The sequence below is a fragment of the Lolium perenne genome, chromosome 7 (genome assembly GCF_019359855.2).
Source record: "Lolium perenne isolate Kyuss_39 chromosome 7, Kyuss_2.0, whole genome shotgun sequence".
In the NCBI taxonomy this organism is placed as follows: Eukaryota; Viridiplantae; Streptophyta; class Magnoliopsida; order Poales; family Poaceae; genus Lolium; species Lolium perenne.
Genome location: NC_067250.2, coordinates 76,765,894 through 76,778,559, shown reverse-complemented (window position 1 = coordinate 76,778,559; position 12,666 = coordinate 76,765,894). Strand labels below are relative to the sequence as shown.

The window sequence follows — 12,666 nt, the reverse complement described above, 5'->3', positions numbered from 1 at the left end:
AATAGCTACATCCACCTCCGCCATTCAACACCAAATTCTGCTCTAAAAACCCCAACTTCCCAAAACGGCAAGCCTCCGTACCACCTTCATCGCCATGGCGGGTTCCGGCGGCAGGAGCAGGGACCTCCCCACGTCGCGCGCGGATGCCGCGGGGGGCAAGCGGAGGAGCCAGAGGTGGGAGGTGGAGTTCGCGCGCTACTTCGCGACGCCGCGGCGCAGCCCCTCGACGGCGCCGCCCCCCGGCCTCCGTTTTGTGTCCCGCGGCAGGAACCGCCTCCACGGGACCTGGCTCCCGGCTGCCTCTACCGCCGCGCTCTGCATCTCCCGCCCCAGCCACTCCTTCGCTGCCCACGTCCTCACCGTCTCCATCGGCGACGTCGTCTACGTCCGTACCGAAACCGCCCCCCCTCTTTCCCCCTTCTGGTCATATTAATTTTCGCTTGTACTGTTACATGTTTGCTTGCTTGCCAGTCTGATCTCGGCAGGAATGTTTGACGGAGGCATCTCAGAAATGCTTGTTACTGCTGCCCTGAGTTGATTTGTTTGTAGAACTCGAGAGACCGTTGGTTTTGTTTGGCTTGGCTTGGCTGCTCTGTTCTTCATAGTTTTTTTTTTTTTTTTTTTTGTATCATCGTAAGTTCTCAACCAGTTTGCTGCATTAGATCGAGCATTCGGTGACCCAGCATTTGCTCTTCGGTGTGCTTGCTGGTGCTCTGCTATTGATTGTTTCAAGAGTTTGCGATATGGATTGTGTGTCTTTGTATTGTGTTGCAGGGTAAGTATGATTGTTCATGGTTGTTTGTAGGCTAGCACTGCTGGATGCCACAACATTGCTCAATAGGGCCATAGCCACATCTGGTCTTCAGATGATTTCGCATTTGAAATAAGAGATGCTTGTTGAACAGATTGATGTGCCAAATGTTAACCAAACAAGTTGTTCAGTGTTTGTGAGATTATGCTGTGTTGTATTTTGCTGATTTAATGTTGGTTTTCCGTATTGTCACTGTTTTTTTGCTTGTTTGTTCTGTTGTAGCCTACCATGATGCAACATGTTCTCATTTAATGTAGTTTTTCTTCTTTATTTTCTTGTAACCTGCCTTGATCATCGTATTATGGGAGATTCGTGTTCACTTTGTGCCAATTTTTACTTTTAGTTAGGTTCTAAATTAAAACCTGCAAATTTTGAATCTTATATTCTGTTTGGAAAGTGAAATACTCCACAAGACCAGAAATGCGACGTAGGAGGAAATTCAAGAAATGGTTCCTCGGAGGTGGAAGAACTCTGACTGCATTTATTTGTTACTAGATTATTTGGAAGACATGGGTAGGTTGTACTACATAGTTTCTGAACCCAATTATTTGCCTTTTCCATGAATGAAAGAATGCATGGTTGTTCTGCGCATTCCAAAAAAATGAAATTATTCTATTCTCCTTTTGAATTCACAGTGTAAATCTCTTCTTCAAGTTATCCAATACGCTCTCATTTTCGTGTTACTCAATGAACTGTTATGCTTGGAGACAAACTCGTGCTACCTGGAATCATTTATGAGCTTTGGTCAGAGCAAGATTGATATTCGTTTAATTGGGGTCCCTAATGTATAAGAGGGAGCAACCCTGGAAATTCCATTACTTGAAAGTTGGAACTGAACTCTGTTGGCTGAACATTTTCATGGTTGAACAAGTACATTTCTCTCAAAGGAAGTTTCCAAAAACCCTCTTACCTCTAAAAGTGAGAATGTGGTATTGTGATCATACCTAGCACTGCTCATCTTGCCACAAAGTTCCCCCACGATGGTATTAAGATTTTTTTTGAACCTTAATGGTATTAAGTTTTGCACAATCCTTGATCGAATATTGTTCGAGAGAAGTTATTGAGGTTGGAAAAATGAGGAGAGTCCACTAGCTTTAACACATTGTTCTTTTCTGTTTGGTCATATGGTTTTTTTCTGTCCTAATAACTTAAATTTAAGGTATTTTTTCATGGCACAGGAGGAGCACTGTGTCTCCATCCTCAACTTCTCATGGCCACAAGTTGCATGCGTGACAGAGTGCCCAGTTAGAGGGAGCAGGGTTGTGTTCGTGAGCTTTTGTGATAGGTCCAAGCAGGTATGTTTTCTTGCAATACCAGATGCTGTTCTGATGAATGATATTGTTGTTGTAATTTTTTCATATGGAATGTGTCTGCACATAAATTTGACAAAATTATATATACCATTGATTTTTCTGCAGATCCAGAAGTTTGCTGTACGTTTCCCACATCTAGGTGATGCAGAATCATTCTTGAATAGTGTGAAGGTGCAATATTCTATCTTTCTGTTATCTTCAGATGTTATTCATGCATGGCTTAAGTAGTTGTAGATTCACAATAAATACAATACTAGTAGCGTACAGCAACCTTAGAAATGTTTTTCGTAGTATTCACCACCATTTCTTAAGTTGCGCCTTGTTTTGAAAGATTTTATCTATTTCTTTATCAATGTTACACAACACATCCCTACTTGGCTGCTTTAATGTGTGAACATGAGTACCATAATGTTAGTGACTGGATGCTTTTCGGCCTTTGACATACTATACTGGCTCGCTGTTACCGAAGTTTGCTTACCTTCATTTATCACCTTGTTGGGTGGTAATAGCGGCTATGCTAGTACTATCACTGCACAATTCAGATTTCTTCGGTTCAAATTTACTTTGCATGGTAGTCGGGTAATAATATTTACCTTCCATGATAGTTACAGATTTCTTGGAGGGAGTGAGCAATAAGAATTAGTCTTAGACAACATTTGCCTTCACTGTGTAAGGTCTTATGATTTGTCAAACACTAAATGCATTTGTTCGATGGACTTTATAAAGGAGCTCTCAAGCAACACCATGGATGTCATACCATCTGGAAGCGACTGCGTGTATGAAGATTCATCATCATCTGAACATATTGCTTCTGATGGACCTCAATACAGGTAATAACTAATAAGTAAGCAAAAAAGGATCATGTTTGTCACATGGGGGAAGTAATGCCTTCGATAACATCATATTCTATGCCCAGGCCTGATCAGGTGGCAAGCTTTGAGGAGCCAACTTCTGATCACAGGACAGATGCATCTTCATTAGGCTACCCTGAGGATCTAGGCCAGTCTGTTCTTCCATCTCCCCTGGCTACAAATATCGATAGCAGCTACTCCAGTTACCTTCATAGCTACTCTGAAATGCCGACAGGTTATTCCATAAAAAATGAGAAAGGTAGGCAAATCATGATCTGATAAATTTACTCTGAAAGTGTAAATATCTTCATTTTGATGTCTGCTGGTCTAGTTTAAGTAAATTTTAACACATGTAACTCAGATATAAATGTACCCTGTCCAGCGACTGCAACTGGTCATGCTCCTGAAAAGGTAATCCTCTGGTTATTTGTAAATCCTGCAGATGGTATGCAAGCAATTTTTCTTAATGTTTGCAGTTTTTGCAGGCGTGCACACTGGATACTTGTCATGATGGTACATATAATCTAATTGTATTGCTACTTATATTTTTGATGGTTTTATCCCATCTTTTCATGACCTGTCTGTAATGATAGCTGCAGCTGCAGTTGCTGATACAGAATTGATTGCTGATAAAGGAAAGGTTGCTGCTAAAGAGATTGATGATATTCTGGCAGGGATAAAGGTATCTCGCTCGTCAAGATTGTTCTTTAATTCGCCAGACTAAGATATATGTTTTAACACGTTCTGTTTTACTTTTACTGCTGTAGACATATGGAGGCGGCGACTCTTTCAATGGTATGTTTTCTATTCCTCTTCCCGTGGGTGCAATTTTTTCGTATTCCTTGATAATTGCTAATAAACCATGGAATGACTTTCTTAGCATTTCGGTTGCTTAGCGCATGCCAATTTGAAAACCTACACCCTGTATTTTTCATACTACCTGTACATTCAACCTCATTTCACACGCTTCTGATGATTAAGTACTCTTGCTTCCCCTAGATATGTTGGCTTCGCTCGACAAAGCCATTGATGAACTGGGTGGCGACATGTTACTTTAGTTGGCAAAACCTCTTGCACGCCACTGGAAGACCTTACTTGCTTCTGACCAATATAGAAATGTAATGGTAATTCGCCTAGTGCTGGTACTGCTCCTATAAGGGAAACTTAGTCTTATCCTGTGTGGCTGTATCGCCACAAGCTACCTAGATGGTAACATTATGGGACTAGCAAGAATTAGGCAGTATGTTTTCTCTGATGTAGCTCGAGTACTTACAGTTAAACGAACTATTAATCTAAAAGCTTCAGGCCTTTGTGTCCTCTACTGTTTTTGTAAGTTTATTATTCTGATTTGAGGGTATGCTGTCTTTCACTAATGTTCGCCTCTGTGTGTATTCCTGTTGTACCTTGATGTGTTCTGTTATTCTATTTGTGCTATATCATGGTGCTCACGCACAACTTAGGGTCGTTAGCTCGATTTTATTTAGCCAATATATATCTGGCTGATGTTTATCTTTGTGTTTATCTTCACCGATAGCATTTCCAAGCCTGTCACCTGTCCGTCAGAATCTGATGCTCGCGCATCTGTTTGCCCACATCTAGGCATGAACTGTTATGCGGTCTGCGGAAATTCTTGCTGCTGTGCTGCTAGAGGAAGATGGAGTGTTGGTCGTCAACCTGGCGATCATCAGGCTCAAGCGTCCAACTACCAGCACTGCCATGGAAGGAAGTGCTTGCTCCTGGGATGCCCGAACTGTATGCATGTCGTCTTTCCCGTTGGCACCTTCAAGCGTGGCGAGGCGCCTGGGTGTACCGGCGATTTCCTTGGTTCCCTGAGCAGCGAGGCTGAGTGCAGCTGTGTGCGCCTCTGCAAACGTGTCAGTGTCATCCACCCATGCGGCGCAGCCCCTGCTGGACTTCCGTCAGAGATCGTGAGTGCTTGTCGCATTTCACCTCCGGCAAGCCGCACAAGACGGGTTCTTGCTTCTCCCATCCGTCCGTGCTTTCTTCTCCGTGCAGGGGAACTGTCGGATGACAGCCAGAGCCCAGTGAAACGGCGTGCATTCGATCATAGTGAGTATTAATCCCACTATACGCCATGCTCGTTCTGCCGCTACTACTCCAGTTAGTAGACTGCTGATGCACCGGCAACAAAACAGCACCTTATATATGATCATCTATTTAATAAAAAATATTCTTATTATTCTCTCCCTTCACCCCCAAGGGGCGACATAGTACATCACATTGACCAGTTTTTTTCGATATCTTTATTATTATTATTATTATTATTATTATTGTTATTATTATTATTATTGTTATTATTATTATTATTACTACTCCAAGAAGGTACATTTGGTATCAATTTACATGTGACAACAAAGCGACGAACACCGGGCTTCACATGCCCACTTGTAAGCAACCCTCCTCATTTTAGTGAAATGCGTTTGTACTCCCTCATAGTGTTTGTGATGGCTTGCTCGACCGGCAATCTCTCCATGCTTGAAGCACCGTAGAATCCGTGGACACTACTAGTGTTCTTCAGGACAAATTCCGCCTCCCGTGGCCCTGATATGGGACCTGATGGAATCATGCATGAGAATTACATGATTTTGCATGATAAACATAGAGCATCGACATAGCATCTGTTACTTGAGGCCTGCAGAAATTAGAATGCGTACCTCCATGGCAGAGAACGATGATGTCAGGATTAACAGCCAGTGCAGCATCGGCAATGGCTTGAACCCGAACAACACTGTCATCTAAAGTCGCAGCTGTCTTTGCGCCGATCGACCCGGCTGTTGTGAGACCCATATGCGCCACTATGATATGAGCTCCAGCCTTGGCCATGGCAGCGCCTTCTGCTGGATTGAAAGCGTACGGAGTCGTCAGGAAACCCATGTTGTGAGCTCTTGAGATCATCTCCACTTCCATGCTGCCAAATGACAAGACCTAGTTAACATGATCTTGAAAAAAAACTCACATGCATGCCATCTTTTACTACTTGATTTCAAATAAGAAAATCTTCCCCTTATCAGGAAGCTAACCGTAATCTGACTGAAGCAGAAACCATATACAAAATTCAGTACCGTAGTTTTTCATGTGCCGATTCTGTTCATGCAATCATGCCATGCCATGGATAAAACGTGTATCCAAGGAATAAGAATGTGGTGAGTTATACCTGTAGCCCATTCCAGTTTCTTCCAGGTTCTGTCGGAAATTCCCATCGTACAGACCAACCGTAGGGAAGTTTTGGACACCACAAAATCCAATGGCTTCTAGCTGTTTGAGGAAGTAATCCATTCTGCGGAATGGATCAGTAGCGCAAACCCCAGCAAGAACAGGCACTTCTTTAACGACCTAAATCAGCATGTCAGTCGGTTGACAGGAAAAGAAGAGCGAAGTTTGTTACTCTATAAAACTTACAGGCAACACTTCATTGGCCATCTCAAGTACAATGGCATTTGCGTCGGCAAATGGTAGGAGCCCTGCTAATGAGCCCCTTCCAGCCATTCGAAACCGCCCAGAATTGTACAGCACAATCAGATCAACCCCACCAGCTTCTTCAAACTTTGCAGATATGCCTGTTCCAGCACCAGCTCCAATAACAGGAATACCGTCACCGATTTGTTGCTTTAATCTATGTAGTATTGACTTTGTCTTTTGCAAAGTTTCTGTCAGCGTTGAAGAGTAAGCCTTTAGAATCATTAGGATATACAATTTTAGCATTGTGTCAATAGATCTCAAAACCTGAAATGAATGAAGAGCACTCACAAGGAGACAATAAGCTGAAAATGAAATGTTGAGATTAATGCCACTTATGAAGATACTGATTATCAGTTTTGTCATGATTGGTATCACGTGAGGCTAAAATATGTGGAATCCTCATTATACCCTAGAATCCAACACATACATTCCGTGCACACCAATTCCGTATATTTATGAATTCTTTAGAGTTTTGAAATTATCCTTTTGGATGCATGCATAACATCTGTAAATAGGGTAAAACTTAGCTCAGTTAATAACAGCTTAACTTAATCCTAATTCGGCTACAAACATGTGAGGTAATACCAAAGGTTTCTGACGCGGCACTCTGGAAATGCAAGAGTAGAGCATATAATGTGTATATTTCTGGTTCTGATCTCAAAGGATAGGCAGGTAAGCCGAACTTGCCCTTCTGTGCACGCTGAACTCATCCCCAGCTGCAGGCTGAACATGGCAGTTTTCAGGGGAAGTTCAGTGCTACATGATCGCTTTTGAAACAATTGAGCCCCTTTGAACAGGGAGTTCCAAACAGTATTATCTAAATTGATGGCATAAGTACGAAGATCTCTTGAGATTTCCAATCAACTTATCACCTAACACGCTTCTGTTCTAATGCTTACCGTGTCCAAGCCACGACTGCACCTAACTACTGCTACCATTGCTGTGCATCCTTGGACCACAGCCTGCTGTCATCCCCGAACCAAGTCCAGGTGAAGCTGACCAAAGATTACTGTATCACAGCCCCTAATGTGTAGTCACTCAGAACTATGTTGGCCTTTTAAACAATTGGGAATACACAAATGAACTTTCTCCAGCACATCGTTTTGTATTAGAACAAACGTCAAGATGACGCAAATCCTTACAACTCCCTAGTTATGATGATGACACTCTTGTGGGCGCGATTTAGGTTCCCATTTATAATGTAGGGGGTTCCACCCTACTGTTTTCTTTCCAAAAAAAACATACATGAATTCTGAAAGTAAAAAAAATGAAATTATAATTTCACCATGCGGGATTTATTCTGCAATGCAGCATATCAGATAACAAAGTACTATCAGATAACAAAGTACTATCACCCTGATCCTTTTTTTGGCCTTTTCCTGTGTTTTGCCTCCTAGGAGGATGTAACCCAAACTCTTCCTTTTCAATGAAATGAAACGCAAAGGTCCTTTGCGTTTTCTCGAAAAAAGATAACATTCTACAATTTTTTTGTTGAGGAACTAAAAGTTGTTTTAGTCAACAGTCTGTTTGCGTGAGCATAAGAATTTTGTGCCCATAATAGATGGACATAGAATCACCACTAACCTGGTCTTGCATCAGGATAATCCACAGGAGGTCTCCATATGATAGAACTATCTGAAGTCCTCTCTCCTGCACAAGATTCTTTTTTATTTGCATCTTGCTTAGGTATGACCATGTTGTTTTTCCGAGTTATGTCACCAGAGGCCTTTATATCCATACTCAAGAATGCATCTACCAAGGCATCGGCAAATTCAGGATCGTTTATGTGGTAAGGAAGCAGCTTCACCTATCAACGACCCAACCAGATTAGTTCATCGGAAGATCCTTTAGCGATGCAATTGCAGTGAAAATTGTGTAACATGAAGAAACCTGTCTATTCTCAGTTTTGGTAATACGAGTATTTAACTCATCCAAGAGTGCAGATGTAGCCTCGGGATCATAAAATGGCATTCCAGGTGCATCTATTGCAGAGACACCCTTCTGTGGCAGGCAAACAGTAACTCTGGAGAAAGATTTGTTCAGCTTGTCAGCAATAAACTGAGCACATTTCTTATTCTCTTCCACGGTAGTCCGCATCAGCGAAATCTGAAAGAATTACATGGTCTTTTACTCACCGCAAGAGAACTAGGAAATGTGAAATCCTCACAAATAACAGAACATAAAGTAGACTCCTAAGGTAGCAATTAGATCTCACATGTAAAGGATGGATTTTCTTAACTGACAGATATGATTAATATTGAATATGGTGACTCTAATCCCAATTTTAATAGGACTCACACAGGCGTGAACCAGAGGCTGGGGGTACCCCCATTTCGAAAAAAAAAGGTGTGGAGTACCCCCGGCCTCTGGTTCACACCTCTTTTTTTTCCCCCCGAAATGGGGGCCGGGGGGTATCCCAATCTTAATAGGACTCAAACAGATGTGAACCAGAGCCGGGGGTAGCCCCATTACAGATATCCTAGAGGAATCCTAACCTGTAAGGTAATTTAGGAAGAAAAATGAAGACCAAAATTGGACAGTTATGCTTTGCCTAACCTGTTCATTATGTACATGGATCTTTCTTTCTGCGAAAGCAGAAGGTATTGTATCATGAGCTCCAAAGTTAACCATATCCAAGGCCCCAACACTGAGAACAAGAGGGATATTTTTATCTATAGCTGCATCAAACCTGGTCTCATCACATGCCATGATACCGCCAACAATGTGGTCCGCAACTTCTGTTGTTGTTATGTCCAATACGCCCTGTATGCAACCAAATGGAATAAAGATGAGAAACATAGACAGAAAATTAACATCAGTATAATTTTTATCTGACAATGAGTTCATCAGGGTTCATGAACTGAAAAATATAATTTCCACAAGATATTTTTCCAAAAAAAGAATCTTATGCCAGCTGGCTAGGAACTTACAGCAAATAAGCAAGACAAGGAAATAAATGTACAGAGGCACATGGAAGTATTACCTGTATGAATCCACTTCTAACTAGTTCTTCCATTGCTTTGCCTCCGACACCAGTGGCATGGAACACAAGCGTCTCATACCCTTCTTTGCTCAGTCTATCTTTGACAGCATTTGCACATGGTGTGGTAACACCAAACATCGTAATACCAACAGTCAGCTTTGTGTCTGTTTCATCCGATTCACCGGAAGCCATTAATACCCCATGTACCATTCCAGCAGCAGCTGAAGCAGCATTAGACAGTATAGCACGGCTGACGCTGTTTATTCCACATATGTCAACAACTGAAGGAAACAATACCAAGTCAGATGTCCCAACATAGGGTGCAGTATTGCCACTCGCAACAGTGCATACAATTAGCTTAGGCACTCCGAGTGGCAGGGATCTTAGAGCAGGAGCAATTAGCGCGGTTCCCCCACTTCCTCCTAAGCCAACAGCACCAACCAGTGTACCCCCCTCATATCTGTTTTTCAGAAAGCTCTGAAGAGCTTTTGACATGAGCACTATCGCTTCACCTCTGTCTTCCGGAAGATCTTGTTGGTTGGCATCGGGATAACATGAGAGAACTGTCTCTCTCGCAATAACTGGAATGTCTTTAGAATCTTGTGTTGGTGCTGTTTTAGTCGTGGAGACATCCACTATGCTTACTTGAACCTAGCATTTCAACAGACCACATGTTATGCTGGAGTTAAAACAAGAAGATAGTAAATCTACAGGACAACTCCAAGAGCTTGACCAAGCGCGCGGCAAGCGGCATGCGCCAGAAGTTTGGATGCTCTAGTGTAGGCCATGTTCAGTAGCATTTGTCTTAAATCTACTCATTAGTGTGACGTTCAGAGACAGAACTCCAGCAGTCCAGCTTCGATGTTGAGTGAAGGAGCTCTCTCAAAAGTCAAAACTGCAGTGCAGCGTGGAGCTAGAACCTTGTGGGAAATCAAATGCGTGTACTATCTATCTGTTTTAGAGGGGGAACCAACCACCGCATCAAGCAGACAAATGGAAGTCAAATTGCAGACTAGTGAACTCCTCACCTAATAAGTGTATGAGGGGACGAGAAAAAGACAGAGGCACACAGTGTAGTGGTACCTCTGGGGCGGAGTCGGAGTCGGCGGCGGCGAGGCCGGAGCGGAGGCGAGCGGCGAGGAAGAGCAGCTCCTCGAGCTTGGTGTCGGCCGTGCCGATGCAGAGCACCTCCATTTCCGACGAGTCGGAGCAGAGTCAGAGATCGATCGGGAGCTGAGCTGGGGGAACCGTGGCGGATGTGCAGGTCGGGTAGGTGTAGACCGTGTAGTGGTGGGTGCGTGCGTAGTGCGTAGTGAGAAGGTGCCGTGGATCTGGCTACCGGCGCCAAGTTAGTTCGGCACGGGCAAATCACCACATGAACACAAGTTTTGCAGTATTCACCAGGTCTACGTCTACGTTGCAACCCAGTCTAAATCTCAATTTACCAACGCTCATAGACAATCTGACTACCAGAAACTTAGGTGTGCAAGGGTATGAAGACAGCATGTTCTATCTTACTTTACTGCTGGGCTGATCTATGAAGAAAATTAAATTCCCAGCAAGAATGATCGTCATGATGTTTCAAACTAGATTGTGTCTTACATGTAATGGCCATACGGCACATATTTGGATGCTATAAGAGCATCTCCACCGGCGCCCCCGATAGCGGCCCCGATAGCAATTTGGGGGCTGGGAGCCAAAATGGGCTCGCACCGGCGCGCCCCAAACGGCGCCGGCGATTTTTGGAGCTCAATAGAAGCGCCGGCAACCCCGTGCCGGCCCCTTCGCCAAGGGCGCGAATCGGGCGCGCCGGCGCCTCGCGGGGCTGAAAATTTTAGGCGTGGGAGCCGCCTGTCAGCCACACAACAACAAAATATACATCTTCTCCCCCAAAACCCCGTCCCCTCCGCCGCTCATTTCTCCCGCCAGCCGCTCCATCTCCCATCCAGCCTCCAACCCGAAAAACCCTCGCCGCCGCGCCATGGCACCGAAGAGAAAGGCTCCGGTGAAGGCAGCGAAGCCGCCGACCAAGGCGCTGCCGAAGACGCGCACCGTCGCGCCGAAGGAGAAGCCGGCGACCATGTCGCAGGAGGACTGGGAGACGGAGATGGACCGCTGCGCCTTCATCACGGCCGACCGCAGGAGGCGCCGCCTCGCTGCCCTCGACGCAAAGAAAGCGGCGGCCTCTGCGGAAGCGTGTCTGAGCTTGGGCGGCTGCCTGAATAGCATCTGGAGCTCCCCGTCGTCGCCGGGTTACTACGCGGGGTACACAGCGGACGCGCCGTCGATATCGCAGATGCGGCTGTCGCAGATGGACGGCCGCGCCCGCTACTCCCCCGAGTTCGGCGACAGCGACATGACCGTCGACAACAACGACCCGTTCTCGCCGGAATCAACGGCTCAGGGACAGAGGCGCCTTCCGCTTCCCCGACCTGAATGATTCGCCTGATCTGCGCCGCACCGAGGGCCACGTGACGGACGGCACCGGCCTTCCCCGCCAACTCTTCCCCGACAACGGCACGCGCACCCAGCAGGTGTTCGGCAGCACGTTCGGCGTGTCCATGGGGCAGGATGAGGTTCGTTTCCTTTCTTTCTATGTGTTGTGTGCATCGTAGACACCGGCGGCGACTAAAAGTTTGCAACTTTATGCGTAGATTGCTGGCGGGGAGGAGATCCTGAACGGCATTGTACGCGGCCATGCCTACGAACCCCCGGTTGACGACTACGAAGAAGAGGCCGACGAGGACGAAGGTGAGAAGGAAGTCCAGGAGGAGCTGATTGTCAACACCCGGATTTTTAGGTCCAGATGCCTATTATGTCATTCATCGCAATCCCAGGATAATGTTGTTGCGAGGCATAATAGTCGAATATCACAGTCATTATTTATTACAAGCCATAATATCTTGCAATCTTGAATCACATGATTCATCTTACATAAATAGTTGATCTTTCAATCAACATCCAAGCACAAGTTCATACATAGCGGAAGCGTAACTATAGATGGACTCTCTAGTCCACAGGCCAACGTTTGACGTCAGAAACCCCTAGTTGTCGTAGGCGTCCTGCTGGTCATCCTCGTGATAATTCTGTTCATCATCGTACTCTGGCCATTTGAATAGCCAGGGACAAAGCCGTAAGTACTTTAAGTACTTGCAAACTAATACTAGTGTAAAATGCTAACTAAAGGTATTTAAGCTCTAGTTTAACTTGCATAAGCCAAATTTTAGT

General features: G+C 44.8%; 2 protein-coding genes across 7 annotated transcripts; one reads left to right on the top strand and one right to left on the bottom strand.

The window, feature by feature from the left end:
• On the top strand, positions 1-5,160 carry LOC127316989 (protein POOR HOMOLOGOUS SYNAPSIS 1-like). Of its 6 annotated transcripts, none has more exons than XM_051347498.2 (10): positions 1-385; positions 1,990-2,106; positions 2,230-2,295; positions 2,851-2,954; positions 3,041-3,234; positions 3,337-3,386; positions 3,452-3,488; positions 3,575-3,657; positions 3,743-3,770; positions 4,575-5,160. In XM_051347498.2, the coding sequence occupies exons 1-10, from the start codon at positions 95-97 to the stop codon at positions 5,054-5,056; spliced, it is 1,452 nt and encodes a 483-aa protein (XP_051203458.1). In that variant the 5' UTR covers positions 1-94; the 3' UTR covers positions 5,057-5,160. The 6 variants fall into 6 exon arrangements, with proteins under 6 accessions (XP_051203458.1, XP_051203457.1, XP_051203460.1 ...); XM_051347497.2 differs by having other exon boundaries at positions 3,569-3,657; XM_051347500.2 differs by having other exon boundaries at positions 2-385; positions 3,461-3,488.
• LOC127316988 (toMV susceptible protein tm-1(GCR26)) lies at positions 5,136-10,728 on the bottom strand. The gene is made up of 9 exons (XM_051347496.2): positions 10,522-10,728; positions 9,439-10,089; positions 9,012-9,218; positions 8,346-8,561; positions 8,040-8,262; positions 6,396-6,643; positions 6,151-6,329; positions 5,651-5,904; positions 5,136-5,549 (listed from the first exon to the last, which is right to left on the bottom strand). The coding sequence occupies exons 1-9, from the start codon at positions 10,630-10,632 to the stop codon at positions 5,398-5,400; spliced, it is 2,241 nt and encodes a 746-aa protein (XP_051203456.1). The 5' UTR covers positions 10,633-10,728; the 3' UTR covers positions 5,136-5,397.
• Positions 10,729-12,666: the final 1,938 nt, after the last annotated feature.

Excerpts from the sequence above, each read along its gene's own strand:
- LOC127316988 (XM_051347496.2), bottom strand. The coding sequence starts at position 10,632 with ATGGAGGTGCTCTGCATCGGCACGGCCGACACCAAGCTCGAGGAGCTG. Across the intron at positions 8,562-9,011 it reads TCCATGTACATAATGAACAG|ATTTCGCTGATGCGGACTAC; the intron begins GTTAGGCAAAGC and ends TAATTCTTTCAG. Across the intron at positions 6,644-8,039 it reads TTATCCTGATGCAAGACCAG|AAACTTTGCAAAAGACAAAG; the intron begins GTTAGTGGTGAT and ends CAACGCTGACAG.
- LOC127316989 (XM_051347497.2), top strand. The coding sequence starts at position 95 with ATGGCGGGTTCCGGCGGCAGGAGCAGGGACCTCCCCACGTCGCGCGCG. Across the intron at positions 386-1,989 it reads CCATCGGCGACGTCGTCTAC|GAGGAGCACTGTGTCTCCAT; the intron begins GTCCGTACCGAA and ends TTCATGGCACAG. Across the intron at positions 2,955-3,040 it reads TCTGATGGACCTCAATACAG|GCCTGATCAGGTGGCAAGCT; the intron begins GTAATAACTAAT and ends TTCTATGCCCAG.